The sequence below is a fragment of the Entelurus aequoreus genome, linkage group LG02 (genome assembly GCF_033978785.1).
Source record: "Entelurus aequoreus isolate RoL-2023_Sb linkage group LG02, RoL_Eaeq_v1.1, whole genome shotgun sequence".
NCBI classification, from domain to species: domain Eukaryota; kingdom Metazoa; phylum Chordata; class Actinopteri; order Syngnathiformes; family Syngnathidae; genus Entelurus; species Entelurus aequoreus.
This window is the reverse complement of record NC_084732.1, coordinates 14,439,413-14,463,111: the sequence shown is the minus strand read 5'-3', so window position 1 is coordinate 14,463,111 and position 23,699 is coordinate 14,439,413. Positions and strand designations below refer to the sequence as shown.

General features: G+C 39.2%; 1 protein-coding gene across 1 annotated transcript in view; it reads right to left on the bottom strand.

The window, feature by feature from the left end:
- LOC133641835 (A disintegrin and metalloproteinase with thrombospondin motifs 17-like) overlaps positions 1 to 23,699 on the bottom strand; it is a 47,338-nt gene that overhangs the window by 10,015 nt on the left and 13,624 nt on the right. Inside the window, exons 6-14 of the mRNA XM_062035895.1 lie at positions 17,779 to 17,884; positions 17,307 to 17,447; positions 10,197 to 10,347; positions 10,010 to 10,111; positions 9,789 to 9,934; positions 7,993 to 8,162; positions 6,613 to 6,740; positions 3,225 to 3,345; positions 2,803 to 2,883 (exon numbers count right to left, since the gene is read on the bottom strand). Of these exons, the coding sequence (XP_061891879.1) occupies positions 2,803 to 2,883; positions 3,225 to 3,345; positions 6,613 to 6,740; positions 7,993 to 8,162; positions 9,789 to 9,934; positions 10,010 to 10,111; positions 10,197 to 10,347; positions 17,307 to 17,447; positions 17,779 to 17,884 (1,146 nt within the window). The remainder of the gene's footprint in view (positions 1 to 2,802; positions 2,884 to 3,224; positions 3,346 to 6,612; positions 6,741 to 7,992; positions 8,163 to 9,788; positions 9,935 to 10,009; positions 10,112 to 10,196; positions 10,348 to 17,306; positions 17,448 to 17,778; positions 17,885 to 23,699) is intronic.

Below are 23,699 nucleotides of genomic sequence, written 5' to 3'. Positions count from 1 at the left end.
ATCATTAATAGTCAACAATAATTGACACTCATTAACATTCACCGATAATTAACACACTCGTTAATATTTACCAATAACTAACGACACAATCATTAATATTTAACAATAATTGACACTCATTAAGATTCACCGATAATTAACACACGTTAATATTCACCAATAACTACACGCTCACTAATATTCACCGATCATTTACACGCTTGTTAATGTTCACCAATATTTGACACTCATTAACATTCATTGATAATTAACACACTTGTTAATATTTACCAATAACTAACGACACAGTCATTAATATTCAACAGTAATTGACACTCATTAACATTCACCGATAATTAACACACATTAATATTCACCAATAATTACCTACACACTCACTAATATTCACCGATCACTAACACGCACGTTAATATTCAGTGATAATTAACACACTCGTTAATATTCACCAATAATGAACTACACACTCACTAATATTCACCGATCATTAACACGCATGTTAATATTTAGTGATAAATAACACACTTCTTAATATTCACCAATAACTAACTACACACTGTCTCATTAATATTCACCAATAACTAACTACAAACTCATTAATATTCACCAATAACGAACACACTTATTAATAAGGACCAACAACTAACAAACACTCATTATTATTCACTAACACACCGTCATTAATCTTTACAAATACCTAACACACTTATCAATAAGCACCAATAACTAACAACACACGCATTAATATTCACTAGTAATTAACTACACACTCACTAATATTTACAGATAATTAATTACACACTCATTAACATTCACCTATAAAATAACACACGTATTAAAATGCACCAATAACTAACTACACACTCATCAATTTTCACCAATAATTAACTACACTCAATAACATTAACCCATCATTAACATGCTCTTGTTTAATTTGACTAACTACACACTCATTAACATTTGTTGATCATTAAAGTATATTTATATAGAGCTTTTCTCTAGTGACTCAAAGCACTTTACATAGTGAAACCCATTCTCTAAGTTACATTTCAACCAGTGTGGGTGGCACTGGGAGCAGGTGGGTAAAAAGTCTTGCCCACAGACACAACAGCAGTGACTAGGATGGCAGAAGCGGGGATCAAACCCAAAACTCTTAAGTTACTGGCACGGCCGCTCTACCAACCGAGCTAAAAAACTTGGTGAGTCGTTAACATTCACTGATAATTAACAAACTTGTTAATATTCACCAATAACTAACTACACACTCATTAACATTCACTCGTTAATACTTACTGATACTTAACACACTTGTAACTAACTACACACTCATTAATATTCACCAACTACCAACAAAACACCCACAAACATTCACACTCAATAATATTCACTATTTATTAACAAACAATCATTAATATTTACCGATTATTAACACGCTCGTTAATATTTGCCAATAACTAGACAATACATTATATTCACCAATAACTAAAACTCAATATTTGCCAATACTGAACACACTCACTAATATTCACCAATAACAAACACATTCATTAATATTCACCACCAACTAACATGGTAAATAATATTACTAACTGTACAATAAATGATATTCCCCAATAACTAACACACTTTTTTTTTTTACCAATTATGAAAAACTCACTCATTAATATTCACCAATAACTAACCCAATAATTAACATTCACCAAAAATGTAAACACTCAGCAATAACTAATTATACAATACTTTGTATTCATCAATAACTTACAAACTCACTAATATTCCCTAATTACTAACAAAGCAGTCATTAACATTGACACTCATTATAATTTGCCAATAACTTATAAACACTCATTAACATTTACACATTAATATTCAACAATAACAAAAGAGCAAACCCATTAATATTCACCAAAAAATACAAAATAAAAAGTAATAAATGTAAGTTAATTAGTGTTCAAGCAAAGTTGGAGGTGACATTTTAACTTTAAGGGTCTGATCTACTTAATAACAAGCAAAAAATAGCGTGTGCAAACTAAAAAAAAAATGTGTGTACTATTATAGGTGATCTACTAAGACTGCGTGAACAACTGATAACAAACACAAAAGCGATGTAGACCTCCTTATTTAAATGAGCTAATACCGGCTGTCACCATGGAGACACTCAGTTACTGCACACATCTCTGCTCCAACCTGTAATGTTTTGTTATGTTGTGGAAAATGCAGTGCAACTACATGGAATGATCTACGCACAATTACAAGTTTTATGAAAACGCCAATCAAAATAAAAAAAATAAAAAATATTAATAATAATAGTAGATTTTATTTGTAAAAAGCATTTTATATTGAGTAAACAATCTCAAAGTGCTACAGTGTATTAAACAAAAATAAAAAAATTAAAAGATAATAAATAACTAAATAAAACTAAAAACTAGAACAGCCAAATAGCTATAACTAGTATGCATATATCTAAAGAAGGGCTTTTAAGCCTTTTTTAAAAGCATCCATAGTCTGTGGTGCCCTCAGGTGGTCAGGGAGAGCGTTCCACAGACTAGGAGCCGCGGAGCAGAAAGCGTATTGTAAATAATATTGTGTTCTGATGATCATCACATATTCATGAAGACAAACACGCGAAATAGAGCGCTCACTAATTTCCTCATTTAAGAGACAAGATCCTCAGCGTGTGAGCTGAGTAGATCATCTTTGCAGGTGTTTTAATACACGCAAATCTTTTGTAGATCAGGCCGTCAGTGTTTCACAAGAGTAAAAAGAAGTGAAGCACCTATGTTTTGTGTGTGAAGACAACATTACCCAGAAAGCTGTGGGAAGGTTTGTCCTCCACAACTTTGATCCTGCGTGCTCCAGCAGGAATAACCACCGCCTCCACGTAGCCTGACACACACACACACACACACACACACACACACACACACACACACACACACACACACACACACACACACACACACACACACACACACACACACACACACACATTAAATTTAATAAGTAACATTTTTCTTCATCCTGTCTACTTACATTCATTTTTCACCATCAACAATATCAAAGTCTTTCTCATCATGAAATGAGAATATGAAAAGTTAATAAAAATGAAATTAGGATATGAAATCTTTATGATGAAATGTCATGGAGACAAATTAATAGGACTTCAACTTCACTTATAAACCTGACCTGATTGGCCAGTACACGCACACGCACACAGTTGAACACACCCATTCCTTGTGTGTGGTTGAAGTCTCCTCTCACGATGGTACACGAGCGTCCATCGCCGTTACAAATGCCACAGCGGTCCTCCTTGGCCAAAGACCCGATGATGCCGTCACAGCCGATTCTCTAACACAAGACAACACTTACTTAGTAAAACTGGTAGTTAGTTACAACTGGCGTTTAGTTACAACTGGTACTTAGCTACAACTGGTACTTAGTTGCTACTGGCGTTTAGCTACAACTGGTACTTAGCTACAATTGGTACCGAGCTACAACTGGTACTTAGTTGCTACTGGCGTTTAGTTACAACTGGTATTTAGCTACAACTGGTACTTAGTTACAACTGATATTTAGTTACAACTGGTACGTAGTTACAATTGGCGTTTAGTTACAACTGGTACTTAGCTACAACTGGTACTTAGCTACAACTGATACTTAGTTACAATTGGCGTTTAGTTACAACTGGTACTTAGCTACAACGGGTACCTAGCTACAACTGGTACTTAGTTACAACTGGCGTTTAGTCACAACTGGTACTTAGCTACAACTGGTACTTAGTTACAACTGATATTTAGTTACAACTGGTACTTAGTTACAACTGGCGTTTAGTTATAACTGGTACTGAGCTACAACTGGTACTTAGTTACAACTGGTACTTAGTTACAACTGGTACTTAACTACAACTGGTATTTGGCTACAACTGGTACTTAACTACAACTGGTACTTAGTTACAACTGGTACTTAGCTACAACTGGTATTTAGCTACAACTGGTACTTATCTAACTGGTACTTAGTTACAACTGATATTTAGTTACAACTGGTACTTAGTTACAACTGGCGTTTAGTTATTACTGTTACTGAGCTACAACTGGTACTTAGCTACAACTGGTACTTAATTACAACTGGTACTTAGCTACAACTGGTATTTGGCTACAACTGGTATTTGGCTACAACTGGTACTTAGTTACAACTGGTACTTAGTTACAACTGATATTTAGTAACAATTGGCGTTTAATTACAACTGGTACTTAGCTACAACTGGTACTTAGCTACAACTGGTACTTAGTTACAACTGATATTTAGTTACAACTGATATTTAGTTACAACTGGTACTTAGCTACAACTGGTACTTAGCTACAACTGGTATTTAGCTACAACTGGTACTTAGCTACAACTGGTACTTAGTTACAACTGATATTTAGTTACAATTGGCGTTTAGTTACAACTGGTAATCAGCTACAACTGGTACCTAGCTACAACTGGTACTTAGCTACAACTATTTATTGACACCTGATATTTAGTTACAACTGGTACTTAGTTACAACTGGTATTTATTGACGCCTGATATTTAGTTACAACAGGTACTTAGTTACAACTGGTACTCAGTTGCAACTGGTACTCAGTTGCAACTGGTACTTAGCTGCAACTGGTACTTAGCTGCAACTGGTACTTAGCTACAACGGGTACTTAGCTACAACTGATATTTAGTTACAACTGGTACTTAGTTATAACTCGTATTTAGTTACAACTGGTATTTAGTTACAACTGGTACTTAGGTACCACACTTACAGCCTCACTGATTTAAAGGCCTACTGAAACCCACTACTACCGACCACGCAGTCTGATAGTTTATATATCAATGATGAAATCTTAACATTGCAACACAAGCCAATACGGCCAGGTTAATTTATAAAGTGCAATTTTAAATTTCCCGCGAAATATTCTGCTGAAAACGTCTCGCTATGATGACGTTTGCGCGTGACGTCACGGATTGTGCGGACATATTGGGACACCATTGTGGCCAGCTATTAAGTCGTCTGTTTTCATCGCAAAATTCCACAGTATTCTTGACATCTGTGTTGGTGAATCTTTTGCAATTTGTTTAATGAACAATGAAGACAGCAAAGAAGAAAGCTGTAGGTGGGATCGGTGTATTAGCGGCTGGCTGCAGCAACACAACCAGGAGGACTTTGAGTTGGATAGCAGACGCGCTACCGTGAGTACGCAGCTTTGGCTTCCAAACATTTGATCGCTTGCCCGTACGTGCGTGCCGCTATGTGCATGTCACGTACGTAAATTTGAGGAAATATGTGCTGTATGAACTTTACGGAGGTGAACGGTACTTTGGGCGGGAGGGGGGAGGTGTTTGTTATGCGGATTAATTTGTGGAATATTAAATATAAGCCTGGTTGTGTTGTGGCTAATAGAGTATATACTGTATATGTCTTGTGTTTATTTACTGTTTTAGTCATTCCCAGCTGAATATCAGGTCCCACCCGCCTCTCACAGCATCTTCCCTATCTGAATCGCTTCCACTGCCCTCTAATCCTTCACTCTCACTTTCCTCATCCACAAATCTTTCATCCTCGCTCAAATTAATGGGGTAATCGTCGCTTTCTCGGTCCGAATCGCTCTCGCTGCTTGTGGCCATGATTGTAAACAATGTGCAGATGTGAGGCGCTCCACAACCTGTGACGTCACGCTACTTCCGGTACAGGCAAGGCTTTTTTATCAGCGACCAAAAGTTGCGAACTTTATCGTCGATTTTCTCTGCTAAATCCTTTCAGCAAAAATATGGCAATATCGCGAAATGATCAAGTTTGACACATAGAATGGACCTGCTATCCCCGTTTAAAAAAGAAAATTTAATTTCAGTAGGCCTTTAACTATCCATCCATCCATCCACTTTCTACCGCTTGTCCCTGTTGGGGTCGCGGGGGGTGCTGGAGCCTATCTCAGCTGCATTAACTTAAAGAAAAAGAAGTTTGAAATGGGAGGTTTTGACAGGCAAGCAGAGGAGACGTACTGCAGCAGGAAGCGAAAAGGGGCGTGGCCATCTGAGCGCCGTGGTCAACGCAGCAGAGCAAGGCAAAAGCAGTCCTTCATTATTACTATCTACTTAAGTAATTGTGTATTATTTAATACTAAATACTAGTTTTATATGTGTACGTATTGTATTTGCTGATGTAGTTCTGTTGTAGTGGGATAAAAAAAAAGGCTGATACCGTTATACGTCAAAATGCCAAATATCGACGCCAATAATTGGTCCAACCTATAATCTTTTGCGCTTCAATGCTGACATCATCATGCTCTCACGACAGACTCCGCCCACTGCGAGACGATGCCTCGCGACCTCTTCTCTCAACATCTGTGACTTCAGGCCCCGCCGCCCTTCTTTAGCTGCGCGCAAATTCTCAGGTTTGCTCAACGTGCGCGTGAAGAAAGTAGGTCAAAGAGAACGTGTTGTCCTCATAATGACATCCACGTTGGACTGTGGACACGCATTGTCACGCTGGGAGGGGGCTGGTGACTCGTTCCAGATGTGATGTCCTTCACCTTATCTTCCTCGGTGTGTGTGTGTGTATGTGTTGAGCTAACATTTTTAGCTCATACCTGACACCTGCCGTTGACACACAGGTCCGACTCGTAGGGTCCACACGCCGTGCCGTCCATCACTCGTTCGGCCATCAGAACCGGAACGTCCTGACCCACTGGAGTGCAGAACAACATGCACGGCTTCTCTAAAAGCGCATACACACACACAAAAACAAACTTGTGTGAACTTGACTGCAGGACGACATGGGTTGGACATGCTGGTGACTAGGGATGGGTACCGTTCACATTTGAAACGATACTGTACCGATTCCTGGTATCTGGGAATCAATACCGGTACTCAACGGTACCAATTTTTAGTACCTAATTGTGTTAATAAACATCAATTGTTTTTGATAGAAAAATAAAACATTTTATTGCAACATTTAAAAATTAGCTGATTATTATAACTGATGTCCAGTTGTTATTATCATATTTCTGAGTCTCATTTACAGGTATGACATTATGCTGCAATTACAGTTGCTAGTCCAAGTTGTCAGATGGCAGTGGTGTATAGTTTGCTCTCTGTTACGCCCTACAAAGTGTTAATACTGTAAGTATCGTCCTCATTATGCACCAGCTGTTTTCGATTGTAACGTGCATCTTAGCATTAGTTTTTATTAACAAATTTGAAGGCGTCAAAATTCATTGTAAAGTCGCTAATGCTTTTAGTAGCAATAGCAAAGCCAAAGTATATTAGAATCGAGATAGCGCATTTTTGAAAAATTTGGAGCCTTACTTTATGTCAGAAAAATTGTATGTAAATTATCAAAAAACTTTCCGTTCTCTGAGTTCCCAATGAACAGACAAGAGGCTGTCTTTGTTGCACCAAGCAAAGGCTTGGAAAATTCCATTGTGTACGATGTGAGGAGACGGGAGGGGGGTTATCTATTGTCATCCAAGACCTGCCCAGGCTGAAGCCAGGACCAGCCCAAGCCCGAGGCATCTTTTTCTTTTGTGTTAATGTGACCAAAAACAATGACTCCCCATTCCTTTGGAAGCAGATGTTTTGTAAACAGGGAGTGTCCAAATAAAGGAGGAGACATAAACCTTTTTTGTCAGAGCGTGGGTGACACTGTAAGAGGTTACAGGTTGACACGGTTCTCCTCATTTGAGCAAAATTGAATTCTGCCTCTTGTCTTGTTTAATAGATGTCATCAGTATTTGAACCTGAAACTTTACGTTTTTTGAGTCAATTACTTTGTTGGTAGTGAATATTGCAACACGACTTAGAGGTAGATTGGCTGAATCGGCAACCGGGAGTGACATCACGCGGAACCCTGGTACCGAAACATGGCCTCGTCGGATTTTACGTGAATCGGACGGACCAGTGGGATTCGGTCCGTGCCAAAAAAAGCGCTGGATTCGGTACCCATCCCTCCGCGTGCGTGTACACGTTACCATCGTTGATGATGGCTGTCAGCATGGGGCTCTTCTTCTTGCTGGCGTGACGGTCATAGGATAAACACTGCAGGTCTCTGAAGCTTGGCGCCCCCTTGGGGCAGGGAGGACTCTCGCAGGCTTTGTGCTCTACGCTGGCCTTCTGACACTGCTGACCTCCTGGACCTGGACTGTGCATACACACACACACACACGCCACGGATGCACAGACGAACACACCTTGTTGTTGGTATTTAGACATGTCCTCAAATAGAAAACACATAACTATACAGCGGGACCATTTTATTTGTGAATTTCTCGGTTTACGAACTTTTAGACCGAGCCAAATATGCCTCTGTGTGTGAACTATGTCTCTGTGTATATCTAGCAGCTATGAAATTATAAAAGGATGTTGCTAAATAGACAATATGTCTAATATTTGTGGCCTGGCCGACATGACCTAAAAATAATATATTAGATTTTTTCACAAAAAATTAAATACACAATTTCCCCCCCCCTACTTTTTAAAGAAACCAATAAATACAAATGACAGAAATATAACAAGTTTTGCTTTTATTTGATCAAAACTAGTAGTTTGAAATGACAATGTTTGACGCATACACTAGATTTTACTCTCAGCAAAATTGTTATGTGTATAATGTTTTTCTTTTTAGACCAGGTATAAATTGTACTTTTTATTAGCGGCAGCCCGATATTATCGGCCGATAAATGCTTTAAAATGTAATATTGGAAATTATCGGTATCGGTTTCGTTATTATCGGTATCGGTTTTTAAAAGTAAAATGTATGACGTTTTTAAACGCCGCTGTGTACACGGACGTAGGGAGAGGTACAGAGAGACAATAAACCTTTAAGGCACTTCCTTTACGTGCATGCCATCCCAGTCACATAATATCTACAAGCTTTACTCATTACGAATTGATGCAAGACATACTTGTTCAACAGCCATACAGGTCACACTGAGGGTAGCCGTACAAACAACTTTAACACTGTTACAAATATGCGCCACACTGTGAACCCACACCAACAAGAATGACAAACACATTTCGGGAGAACATCCGCACCGTATCACAACATAAACACAACAGAACAAATACCCAGAACCCCTTGCAGCACTAACTCTTCCGGGACGCTACAATATACACCCCTCCCCCCCCCAACCCCGCCCACCTCAACCTCCTCATGCTCTCTCAGGGAGAGCATGTCCCAAATTCCAAGCTGCTGTTTTGAGGCATGTTAAAAAAAATAATGCACTTTGTGACTTCAATAATAAATATGGCAGTGCCATGTTGGCATTTTTTTCCATTACTTCAGTTGATTTATTTTGGAAAACCTTGTTACATTGTTTAATGCATCCAGCGGGGCATCACAACAAAATTAGGCATAATAATGTGTTAATTCCACGACTGGATATATCGGTATTGGTTGATATCGGAATCGGTAATTAAGAGTTGGACAATATCGGAATATCGGATATCGGCAAAAAAGCCATTATCGGACATCTGTAGTTCAAAGTGTACAAACCTTCTCTAAAATATGGACTTTTGCCGAGGCTGGAACCCATTATTCATGTTTATATTGTTTCTCATGGAGAAGTTTGCTTCACTATACAAACTTTTTGATTTATGAACCATGTTCAAGAACCGATCATTGACGTTCCACTTTATATAAACACACACACACACACACACACACACACACACACACACACACACACACACACACACACACACACACACACACACACACACACACACACACACACACACACACACACACACACACAGGGGTACATACGGAGGGTTGTCACACTTCCTCTGTCTGAAGCGGACTCCAGTAGCACAGGTGCGGCTGCACATGCTCCATGGACTCCATGGACTCCAGTCTCCATCCACATGCTGAGGGATGGGGGTCTTACTCACACACTCCCCCGCCCTGCACCACTGACACACACACACACCCACACAAACTCAGAGTCAGCAGTCATGTCTCTGCGCTGATGAGCGTGCACGTAACACCTTGTCTGGTCCACACTCGGTTCCGTCCAAAGGGGGGTCCAGTTTGGTCTTGCAGGTCGGGTCCCCCTCCACCAGACACCACAGGCCAGCGCACATCAGATGCTGCAAAACACGTAACGCGTCGCCATGACGACCCGTGGACCACATGGAAGAGATGAAGAGGGGAAAAAAGGGTAGCGAGCGGTACCTCCATGTCGGAGCAGAAGGTGGTGTTGGCGCCAAACAGGATCTGGCACTGTTCGTCCACGCTGTAGTGCATCCCGGGAAGCTTGGGGGGCAAGCGGACCTGGTAGCGACTCCTGGGGTCCGTGTGCAGCAGACAGCCGCTGGACTTGGACCTGATGATGACATCACACGGCATCGATCAACAACCTCGACGAGAAAGACGTCTGACAATGTGATGTGTCAAAACTGTAACCATGGTAACGGTAGCACACTTATGGATTATTAGTGACCCCATTGGTACTCTCTGCAGTTAAGTCAAGGTGTTGCTACAGAGCAAAAGTTAACAGCGTTAATATTTTAACGTATTAAAAACAGTACATTGTGAAGGAATTAGAAGCAGTTAGACAGCAGTGTTAGTCTGTTAATGAGTTCATGCATATGAGTTAAACATGATGTTCATAAGTAAATGAGTTACCGTGCCAATATGTAAATTAGTTAGTCGTATCACGTTAAATATTGTTGAATTTACAAGTCAAACACTGGATGTGCCAAAATTTCCTACAACTAAATGAAGATAAAACTGAGATAATTGTTTTTGGTGCTAAAAAGAAAGGTTTAAAGTCGTCCAACACCTTCAATCACTGTCCCTGAAAACCTCAAATAAAGCCAGAAATCTTGGGGTTCTTTTAGATTCGGATTTACATTTCGACAGTCACATCAAATCAGTAACAAAATCGGCCTACTATCACCTCAAAAATGTAAAAAGACTTAGAGGGCTCATGTCAGCTCAAGACTTTGAAAAACTTGTACATGCCTTTATTACCAGTAGGCTAGACTATTGTAATGGTCTCCTTGCAGGTCTTCCCAAAAAAAAACTGTCAGGCAGCTACAGCTTGTTCAGAACGCTGCTGCTAGAGTTCTAACAAAGACCAAAAAATGTGAGCACATTACACCAATTCTTAAATCCTTACATTGGCTCCGTGTACATCAGAGAATTGATTTCAAAATCCTCCTGCTCACATATAAATCACTACATGGTCTAGGGCCGAAGTATATCACTGATATGCTCCCACTATATAAGCCCTCTAGATCACTAAGATCTTCTGAGACCAATCTGTTAGCGGTTCCCAGAGTAAACTCAAATCAAGGGAGAGCATCATTCAGTCACTATGCAACAAATAGCTGGAATAAACTTCCTGAAGATGTCAGACTCTCCCCAACTCTGACTACTTTTAAAACTAGACTGAAGACTTTTATGTTCACCTTAGCTTTCAGCTAAATCTTTTAATCTTTTAACTTTTAACGTCCGCACTGTTTTTATTTTTATTGTCTGCATTTTAATTTTGCTTTTATTTTCTTTCATTTCACTTTGTTGTCTGTGAAACACTTTGAGTTTGCCTTGTGTATGAAAAGCACTATACAAATAAAGTTGCCTTGCCTTGCCTTACACAGTGCATAATTGATATACGCAAATGAGTTACAGAGAGTTCCGTAATGTGTAAATGACCAGGACGTGTGGAAATATGTTAATGAGTGAGACGCGATAATGAGTTGGAGACAGCAGTGCTAATTTGTAAATTACAGTGTGTATCGTATTTTCCGGACCATAGGGCGCACCGGATTATAAAACGCACTGCCGATGAGCGGGTCTCGTCAGGTCTATTTTCATACAAAAGGCGCCCCAGATTATAGGGCGCATTAAAAGGGGTCTTTTTTTTTTTTTTATACATATGGAAAACCCTTCCTTGTGGTCTACATAACATGTAATGGTGGTTCTTTGGTCAAAATGTTACATAGATTATGTTTTACAGATCATCTTCAAGCCGCTTTCTGACAGTCGCTTCAGGATGTGCCGTTTTGTGGACAGTCTTATTGACGTGGCTCACCTTTGGCACCGTCTTTTCTCCGTCATCTTTGTTGTAGCGGTGTAGCGTGCAAGGATGCCAGTGGAAGAAGTGTCAAAAGATGGAGCTAACAGTTTTAATGACATTCAGACTTTACTTAAATGAATAACGGAGCAGCATCTCCTCATCCGTGGCTCACTAGTGCAATAACAACGCCGAAAAGGTGTCCCGTGAAAAACCGTCCGACCGGAACTCTCTAATAACTAAAGTTCATTGGGTGAATAATGTATACTCACTACACCGGTATGTTTTAGCGCTTTCATGGCAAGTTTACTGACAGATATAAGTAAAAACTTGACACTACTTTATATTAGAAATGGCAACAGCGGAGGATGAATGTCCCATAACAAAAAGATACAGAAAAAGAAGAAACTTATCGACTACAGTCTCGCCACGGACTACAAAGTTGGACGCGTGCAATTTTTCAGGATTTATGCAGATCCCAAATACAGACCAGCAGGTACCAGAAGGTAAGAAAAGTTGCTTTTGCATAAATGGGAAACAAAACGCCAGACAATATGTCTTACCTTATACACACACCATAATTATACACATACGCTGAAGCACAGTACAACCCATCAAGCGATGCTGCTTCGTAGCTTACCAAAGTCGTACTAAAACATTTTTTGTAGATTTTTGAGGGCCGTGTGTAATGTTCTATATTTTCAATGGAACATATACAATTTTGGTGTTGTTTACTTGAGTCATATTGCAGTCTACACTAATCTCTTATGTGTGACTGCCATCTACTGGTCACACTCGGACTACAGTGGCGGACGTGCGCAGATTTTCAGGACTTTTGCAGATCTCAAATACACATCAGCAAGTACCAGAAGGTAAGAAAAGTTGGTTTTGCATAATATTGTGAAACGAAACGCCAGATAATATGTCTGCTAATGGTGCAATTTTGCGGTCCTTATATACACACCATAGTAATACTTGTATCTTTGACTATAATTGCCATAATGGGCCGACAATCCATCAAGCGGTGTGACTTAAAAGTCATACTAACGCATTTTGACAGGTTTTTGAGCGCCGTGTGTAATGTTCTTTATTTTCAATGGAACATTTAAAGTTTTGGTGTTGTTTACTGGCGTCATATCGCAGTCTACACGTACCTCTTATGTGTGACTGCCATCTACTACTGGTCACACTTATCATTACACCATGAACAAAATAAAATAGCTTCGAGGTCAGTAAGCATAACCAAAATTATTCCGTACATTAGGCGCACCGGTTTAAAAGGCGCACTGTCAAGTTTTGAGAAAATGAAAGGATTTTAAGTGTGCGGCTTATAGTCTGAAAAATACGGTAAATGTTTAAATGAGTCAGCTATATCATGTTGACATGAAAATGGGTTAGGAATTGTGTTATTGATAAGTTACAGACAGTTCGCTCCTGTGTAAATCACAGATACGTTTGAATATGTGAATGAGTTGAATGCAGTAATGAGTTGGAGACAGCAGTGCTAACACACAATATAACTAATTTGCATATTTACACAAATGTGTAAATATGTAATTGAGTTGGCAACAATACAGCCAACATGTACTGTACATGAGTTAGCGATCATTATGTAAATTACAGACTTTGTGTCAATATGTAAGTGAGCTGGATGTTGTAGTGGTAATGTGTAAATGAGTTCGAGACAGTTCGAATTTGTAAATGGGTTGGAGCCAGTGTGTTAATATGTAGTGAATTAGTGAAGTGAATTATATTTATGTAGCGCTTTTCTCTAGTGATTCAAAGGTGTGAAACCCAATATCTAAGTTACATTTTTAAAGCAGTGTGGGTGGCACTGGGAGCAGGTGGGTAAAGTGTCTCGCCCAAGGACACAAGGGCAGTGACTACGATGGCAGAAGCGGGGATCGAACCTGGAACCCTCAAGTTGCTGGCACGGCCACTCTACTAACCGAGCTATACCGCTATATGTAAATGAGTTAGACCTGGCAGTGTCAATATGTAAATGAGTTAGCTATTATATGTTAATATTTAAATGGTTTACAAAGTGTGTTATTTGTATTTGTCTATGAGTTACAGACAGTTGGCTAATTTATAAGTCGTGTGAATATGTGAATAAATTAAAGGTATTATGTAAATGAGTTTGTTACATCATCTTAATATGTAAATGATTTTACACAGAATGTTATTAATATAAAGAAATGCTTAAATATAATTATGTTCATTAGTTAGATGCAATAATGAGTCGGAGACAGCAGTGCTGACACACTGTCTATAACTCATTTGCATATTTACACACTGTGTGCAAATATGCAAATGATCTCGACTACAGTACAGTCGTCGTGGAAATGAGTTAGCAATCATGTAAATTACAGGCTGTGTGTCAATATGTAAATGAGGTGAATGTGTAGTGATGATATGTAAATGAGTTTGAGACAACAGTGCTTTTTTTTAATTGCTAGGAGATAGTGTGTTAAAATGCAAATGAGTTAGACCAAGTAGGGTCAGTATGTAAATGAGTTAGAAAGCAGTGTAAGTTTGTTAATGAGTTATACAGGGTGTTAATGTATATGTAAATGTAAAGAAAATTAATTACCATGCCAGTATGTGAATGAGTTAGCTATATCACGTTAATATGTAATTTAATTACATATTGTGTTGTTCCATCCATCCATTTCCTACCGCTCAACCCTTTTAGGGTCACGGGTCTGAGTTACAGACAATTCCCTAATATGAAAATAATTAAGACACGTGTGAATATGTTAATGAGTTCGATGCAGCAATGGGTTGGACACAGCAGTGCTGATATGCAAATGTCAGTGTGTCATTATGTAAATTAGTTCATTTTCATTTCAATATGTATTTGACTTACACAGTGTGTTATTGACGTATGGAAATGAGTAAGAGACAGCTCGCTATGTGTAAATGTCTGAATATGTTAATGTGTTAGACGTAGTAATGAGTTGGAGACAGTCTCTAACTCATTTACATATTTACATAATATGTGTTATATGTGAATGAGTTGGCTATCGTACAGTGTGTCAATATGTAAATGTGCTGGATGTGTATATATATATATATATATATATATATATATATATATGTATATATACATATGTAAATGAGTTCAAGACTGCAGCGCTAATTTGTAAATGGTTTAGAGACTGTGTGTTATAATGCAAATGAGTTAGACACAGTAGTGTTAATATGTAAATGAGTTAGATACAACAGTAATGTTCTTTAAATGGGTTGGAGATAGTGTGTTAAAATTAAAATGAGTTCGACCTAATAGTGTTAATATGTAAATGAGTTAGATACAACATTGCTATTCTTTTTGATTGATTGATTGAAACTTTTATTGGTAGATTGCACAGTTCAGTACATATTCCGTACAATTGACCACTAAATGGTAACACCCGAATAAGTTTTTCAAATTGTTTAAGTCCATCAATCAATTCATGGTTTAAAAGTGTTAGAGATAGTGTGTTAAAATGCAAATGAGTTAGACATAGTAGTGTCAATATGTAAATGAGTTAGACAGCAGTGCTAATTTGTAAACGTGTTGGAGACAGCGTGTTAAAATGCAAATGTGTTAAACATAGTGGTTTTACAAAACCCAAAACCAGTGAAGTTGGCACATTGTGTAATTCATAAATAAAAAGAGAATGCAATGATTTGCAAATCCTTTTCAACTTATATTCAATTGAATAGACTGTAAAGAAAATATATTTAATGTTCGAACGGGGAAACTTAGAACCGTTAACTTAAAATGTAATGGCAGCAACACATCGCAAAAAAATTGGCACAGGGGCATTTTTACCACTGTGTTACATGGCCTTTCCTTTTATCAACACAATTATTGAAGCTTTTCAGGTGGAATTCTTTCCCATTCTTGCTTGATATACAGCTTAAGTTGTTCAACAGTCCGGGGGTCTCCGTTGTGGTATTTTAGGCTTCACATTGCGCCACACATTTTCAATGGGAGACAGGTCTGGACTACAGGCAGGCCAGTCTAGTACCCGCACTCTTTTACTATGAAGCCACGCTGTTGTAACACGTGGCTTGGCATTGTCTTGCTGAAATAAGCAGGGGCGTTCATGATAACATTGCTTGGATGGCAACATATGTTGCTCCAAAACCTCTGTATGTACCTTTCAGCATTAATGGTGCCTTCACAGATGTGTAAATTACCCATGCCTTGGGCACTAATACACCCCCACACCATCACAGATGCTGGCTTTTGAACTTTGTGCCTATAACAGTCCGGATGGTTCTTTTCCTCTTTGTTCCGGAGGACACGACGTCCACAGTTTCCAAAGACAATTTGAAATGTGTACTCGTCTGACCACAGAACACTTTTCCACTTTGCATGAGTCCATCTTAGATGAGCTCGGGCCCAGCGAAGCCGGCTGCGTTTCTGGGTGTTGTTGATAAATGGCTTTCGCTTTGCATAGTAGAGTTTTAACTTGCACTTACAGATGTAGTGACAAACTCTAGTTACTGACAGTGGTTTTCTGAAGTGTTCCTGAGCCCATGTGGTGATATCTTTTATACACTGATGTCGGATTTTGATGCAGGGATCGAAGGTCCGTAATATCATTGCTTACGTGCAGTAATTTTTCCAAATTTTCTGAACCTTTTGATGATATTACGGACCGCAGATGGTGAAATCCCTAAATTCCTTGCAATAGCTTGTTGAGAAATGTTGTTCTTAAACTGTTCAACAATTTGCTCACGCATTTGTTGACAAAGTGGTGACCCTCGCCCCATCCTTGTTTGTGAATGACTGAGCATTTCATGGAAGCTACTTTTATACCCAATCATGGCACCCACCTGTTCCCAATTAGCCTGTTCACCTGTGGGATTTTCCAAATAAGTGTTTGATGAGCATTCCTCAACTTGTGCCAACTTTTTTGAAACATATTGCAGGCATCAAATTCCAAATGAGCTAATATTGGCAAAAAATAAAGTTTTCGAGTTCAAACATTAATTATCTTGTCTTTGCAGTCTATTCAATTGAATATAAGTAGAAAAGGATTTGCAAATCATTGAATTCTGTTTTCATTTACGATTTACACAACGTGCCAACTTCACTGGTTTTGGGTTTTGCAAATGAGTTAGACATAGTAGTGTCAATATGTAAACGAGTTAGACATCAGTGCTCATTTGTAAACGTGTTGGCGAAAGCGTGTTAAAATGCAAATGAGTTAGATGTAGCAGTGTTAATATGTAAATGAGTTCAAACGCTGTGCTCACGATCACGTCACCTGAGAAAGGTCTCCAGGTCATCGCGACTGCAGGACGACCACGAGAGGTCGCTGGGGTTCCTCCCCTTCACCCATTCGCCAGACATGATGTAGGCGTGGCCAGTGCAGGAGGCGTGATCGTCGTCGTGGCTCATCCCCATGCTGGGGAGCACACGCCAACATGCGGTCACGTGACCAGCGGCACTGTCACAAGGCAACTATGGAACTCGCCGGAGGTCAAACGATGTCACGGCGAGCCCCAGTCATGTGACCTGTCGGCGAGTAACACTTGGACGCCATTTTGCTGGCCGTCGATTGCATCCACACAGCTGCCAGATGATGACATCATAGTCGTTCACCCTCAATGATGTCATTTTCCTGGCTCGTTTACAAACGTCTGATGTGAGTTAGGCAAATTTAGCCCTTACATAACGTGCCTACACACACACACACACACACACACAAAAGAGTTACAATCCAGAAGTGCACTTACTTGTGTCCAAGCTCGTGAGCGATGGTGAAGGCCAAATTGAGTCCGTTGTCCTCGGCCAACACACACTTCCTTTTGGCGCTGCACACTCCGCCCAAGTAGGCGATACCTGACACACACACACACACACACACACACACACACACACACACACACACACACACACACTAGGTGAACACACAAACACGTGAGGACTGTAGCAAAGTTAATCAAGTCAGTGCGGAGAGAACGTTCTAGATGAGGTCATAGCATCTCCAAGGTTACATGTGTTGTTCTTGGATAAGAACACATGATTATGTTGTGGAGGGGGGCTTTTACGCACACAAAGAGCGTGTGTGTGCTGTCATTGTGCTGCTGGATTAACACGTTACACACGCACAACTGACATGACATCATCCACATTGTGTGTGTGTGTGTGAGTGTGTGTTACATAGTTGTCATCTTTGTCAAAAGTCTTCTGTCTGTCCAAGTTCAGGTCCAAGCAGTGCTGCTTGGGGCCGTTTGTAGCCTGTAACTAATTTTTAAACGGCCTTGTTGGCATTTTAATATCAGCACGCTATCTTTTTTTTTGTTTTGTTAATTTTGCAGGTTTACACCTCAGCGTCAAATATTTGGTTACTTGACGAAGGATACCTGTTAGCATGCTAACGAGAGATGTCCGATAATGGCTTTTTTGCCGATATCCGATATTGTCCAACTCTTAATTACCGATTCCGATATCAACCGGTACCGATACATACAGTCGTGGAATTAACACATTATTATGCCTAATTTTGTTGTGATGCCCCGCTGGATGCATTAAACAATGTAACAAGGTTTTCCAAAATAAATCAACTCAAGTTATGGAAAAAAATGCCAACATGGCACTGCCATATTTATTATTGAAGTCACAAAGTGCATTATTTTTTTTGCACTTTGAGAGATCATGAGGAAGTCGAGGTGGGCTGGGTTGGGGTGGGGTGTGGGGGCTCGTAGGGAGTAGCGGGGGGTGTATATTGTAGCGTCCCGGAAGAGTTAGTGCTGCAAGGGGTTCTGGGTATTTGTTCTGTTGTGTTTATGTTGTGTTACGGTGCAGATGTTCTCCCGAAATGTTATTGTCATTCTTGTTTGGTGTGGGTTCACAGTGTGGCGCATATTTGTAACAGTGTTAAAGTTGTTTATACGGCCACCCTCAGTGTGACCTGTATGGCAGTGACCAAGTATGCCTTGCATTCACGTGTGTGTGTGAAAAGCCATAGATATTATGTGATTGGGCCGGAACGCAAAGGCAGTGCCTTTAAGGTTTATTGGCGCTCTGTACTTCTCCCTACATCCGTGTACCACTCCGTACAGCGGTGTTTTAAAAAGTCATAAATTTAACTTTTTGAAACCGATACCAATAATTTCCGATATTACATTTTAAAGCATTTATCGGCAGTCCGATATTATCGGACATCTCTAATGCTAACGCTAGTATGTTAGCTTTTGTTTCCGCTAATTTTGTAGGTATACACCTCAGTCATATGTTGGTAACATTAGCAGGCTACTTTGTAATCTACTTTTTCAGGTACACACCTCAGAGTAATATATTTTGGTACTTGACGCACGTTGCGGTTAGCATTTTAACACGTTAAAATTAGCATGCTAGATAAATTTTTTTAGCTGATTTATTAGGTATACAACTCAGTGACAAATATTTTGGTATTTTACTAATGCTAACTATTCGCACGCTAATGTTAGCATAGTACTGTTAGCAGGCTAGCTTTTTTTTTAGCACATTTTGCCAATATTGACGCTATCTGGCCAGCAAGTTAACTGTCAGGGGGAGCTCCACTAACCACGTTAAACCCAGATTCCGATCTAACAAAGGTCTTAACTCATTCTCTTTCTATGCCACATCAATATGGAATGCGCTCCCAACAGGTGTAAAAGAAAGGGCATCTCTATCCTCCTTCAAAACCGCACTAAAAGAACACCTCCAGGCAACTTCAACCCTAAACTAACACCCTCCCCAGATTGTTAATAATCAAATGTAGATACTTTTTCTTATGCTTACTCATCTCTCTCTCTCTGTGTCCACTACTTGCTGTACATATCCTATCAAGTCAGACCTACACTGTTTCAATGTCCATTTCTCTGATGATGCAATTGTTGATGACTGAAGTGATGATAACAACCAAGCCTACCCCCCCCCCCCCCCTCCACATCCCACACCTCGGATTGTAAATATTGTAAATAATGTAAATAATTCAATGTATATACTCTGATGATGATTATCTTGTGTGATGACTGTATTATGATGATAGTATATATCTGATAGTATATATCTGTATCATGAATCAATTTAAGTGGACCCCGACTTAAACAAGTTGAAAAACTTATTCGGGTGTTACCATTTATTGGTCAATTGTACGGAATATGTACTTCACTGTGCAATCTACTAATAAAAGTCTCAATCAATCAATCAATAGCACTTCAGTTAGGCTTTGGCTCTTCAGCATTCACACACAATTACTACTGAAATGGCATTGTCTAGTTCAGGGGTGCTCAAACTTTTTCCAATGAGGGCTACAACGTGACAAATCAAAGGAGGCTGAGGCCATTTAGGGAGTTTTCAACTTTAAAACCAGTACAATATATAGATTGTTTTAAAGAACTAGAAAATTACATTACAGTAGAAATGTTGTGTAAATGCTGAAGAGCCAAAGCCAAATTAAAATGGTAGCGTCAAGTAACAAAAAATATGAGCTAAATGAGCTAAGAAAGTGAGCATGCTAACAGGACTATGTTAACATGCTAACAATAGCATGCTTACAGGTGGCATTAGTGAAATACCAACATTTATGAAACCTCCTAAATTAATAAAAAGCTAGCATGCTTTAGCATGCTAACTGTTCCATGCGTCAAGTACCAAAATATATTATTCTGACGTGTGTACCTAAAAATGTGTTTAAATTGCTAGCCTGCTAACATTAGCATGCATCAAGTACCAAAATATGACTAAGTTGTATACTTACAAAATTAAAGGAGATAGCATATGAACTAGGGCTGCGAATCTTTGGGTGTCCCTCAATTCGATTCAATATTGATTCTTGGGGTCACGATTCGATTATAAATTGATTTTTTCGATTCAACGCGATTCTCGATTTAAAAACGATATTTTTCCAATTCAAAACAATTCTCTATTCATTCAATGCATAGGATTTCAGCAGGATCTACCCCAGTCTGCTGACATGCAAGCAGAGTAGTAGATTTTTGTAAGAAGCTTTTATAATTGTAAAGGACAATGTTTTATCAACTGATTACAATAATGTAAATTTGTTTTAACTATTAAATGAACCAAAAATATGACTTATTTTATCTTTGTGAAAATATTGGACACAGTGTGTTGTCAAGCTTATGAGATGCGATGCAAGTGTAAGCCACTGTGACACTATATTGTTCATATTTATTTTTTATTTTATTTATTTTTTATAAATGTCTAATGATAATGTCAATGAGGGATTTTTAATCACTGCTATGTTGTTGATAATATTCATTTTTGTTTCACTACTTTTGGATTGTTCTGTGTCGTGTTTGTGTCTCCTCTCAATTGCTCTGTTTATTGCTGTTCTGAGTGTTGCTGGGTCGGGTTTGGTTTTGGAATTGGATTGCATTGTTATGGTATTGCTGTGTATTGTTTTGTTGGATTGATTAATAAAATTCAATTTAAAAAAATAAAAATAAAAATAAGATATAAATAAAAATACTGAATCGTACAACGTGAGAATGGGGATTTGAATTTGAATCTATTTTTTCCCACACCCCTAATATTAACGTTAATATGCCAACAGGTATCATTCGTCAAGCAACAAAATATTTGACACTGAGGTGTGTATCTGCAAAATTACCCCAAAAAAAGCTAGCATGCTAATATTAGAATGCTAACGATTGTGCCGCAGGCCGTTAAAAAATTAGTTACGTGCACGCAAATGGACCCCGGCCCGAGTTCTTTGAAAAATATATATAAATATTGTATTGTTTTGAAGGTGAAAACTACCAAAATACCAACATTTATGAAACCTCCTAAATTATCTAAAAAGCTAGCATGCTAATTTTAGCATGCTAACTGTTTCATGCGTCAAGTACCAAAATATATTATTCTGACATGTGTACCTGAAAAATGTGTTTAACATGCTAGCTTGCTAACGTTAGCATGCATCAAGTACCAAAATATGACTAAGTTGTATACTTACAAAATTAGCTAAAGGAGACAGCATATTAACATTAACATGCCAACAGGTATCATTCGTCAAGCAACAAAATATTTGACACTGAGGTGTATATCTGCAAAATTGACCAAAAAAAAGCTAGCATCCTAATATTAGAATGCTAACGATTGTTAGAAAATTAGCTACGTGCCGCACTTTGGACACCCCTGGTCTAGTTCTTTGAAAAATATATATAATTATTGTATTGTTTTGAAGGTGAAAACTACCAAAATGGCCCCCGTACCCTTTGATTTGTTAGTCTGTGGCCGTCACTGGAAAAAGTTTGGGCACCCCTGATCCAGCGTGAAGGTTTGTCCAGTCCATGTCAGCCTTAGTCCCCGAGGACAAAAGTGGCACAACGGTCCAATCAGAGTAGAGATGAGCGAGTGTGCGATGACACTCGTAAACGTGCTGAACGCTGCACTCTGCTTCCTGGTGTTCCACAGAGGGAAGTCCTCCACTTCTACTGGACTTTGTTCAAAGGCGGCTTTGGATGAGGAGGACAAACATGTGAGGAGCAGCTGCTTTGGGGAGATGCAGTCCAAAGGAAAAAGTCCAGTAGCGTCGACTGTTTGTTGACACTTTGGGGAACCTTTCTGGAAGCTTAAATACAGGAGGCCAGCTGGGAAAATAAATAAAGAAAAACACTTTCATGGTCTCGGGGACGGTTCCAAGGATGCCCATACTGAAGATACTCAACTCCTCACATGTGCATGAAAACCAGGGGACATTTTTTGGTCTCAAACATCGTTTTTGTTAGAACCTCTCTAGTAAGGACATACAGTATATTGCTGATTGTATTGTACCATATGTCCCTGCAAGAAATCTGCGTTATAAGAACTTCGGCTTATTAGTGATTCCCAGAGCCCAAAAAAAGTCTGCGGGCTATAGAGCGTTTTCTATTCGGGCTCCAGTACACTGGAATGCCCTCCCGGTCACAGTTAGAGATAATACCTCAATCGAAGCATTTAAGTCCCATCTTAAAACTCATTTGTATACTCTAGGCTCTAAATAGACCCCCCTTTTAGACTAGTTGATCTGTCGTCTATTTTCTGCTTTGCCCCCCTCTCCTGCGTGGAGTGGTTATCAGGTGACCACAGATGATGCGCTAGCTGTTCAAAGTCGAGACCCGGGGTGGACCACTCGTCTGTGCATCAGTTGGGGAACTCCCTGCGCTGCTGACTTGTCTCCACTCAAGATGATCCCCTGCTGGCCCCCACTATGGACTGGACTCACACTATTAACTAGATCCACTTAACATCCATTGCACTGGTCACCCAGGGGGGGTCCCCACATCTGCGGTCAACTCCAAGGTTTCTCATTGCTTCCCATTGGGTGGAGTTTTTTTCTTGCCCTGATGTGGGATTTGAGCCGAGGATGTCGTAGTGGCTTGTGCAGCCCTTTGAGACACTTGTGATTAAGGGCTATATAAATAAACTTTGATTGATTGATTGATTGAATGGACACAAAACCATAAGCACGTCTTTGACATGATGACAAGGGGTGTCAAAAAAAAAAGATTTTCTAGTTAAACCCAAATCATATTTGAATAGATTAAAAAAAAATCTATGTAAAATGTTTTTTTTTTTTTGTTTTTTTTTAAATCTGTCCTGTCCAGCCACTCAGGCAAATCATATTCTTGATGTAGATGATCGTATCTGCTGTACAGATTTACTTTAGAAAAGAGAAGTGTTG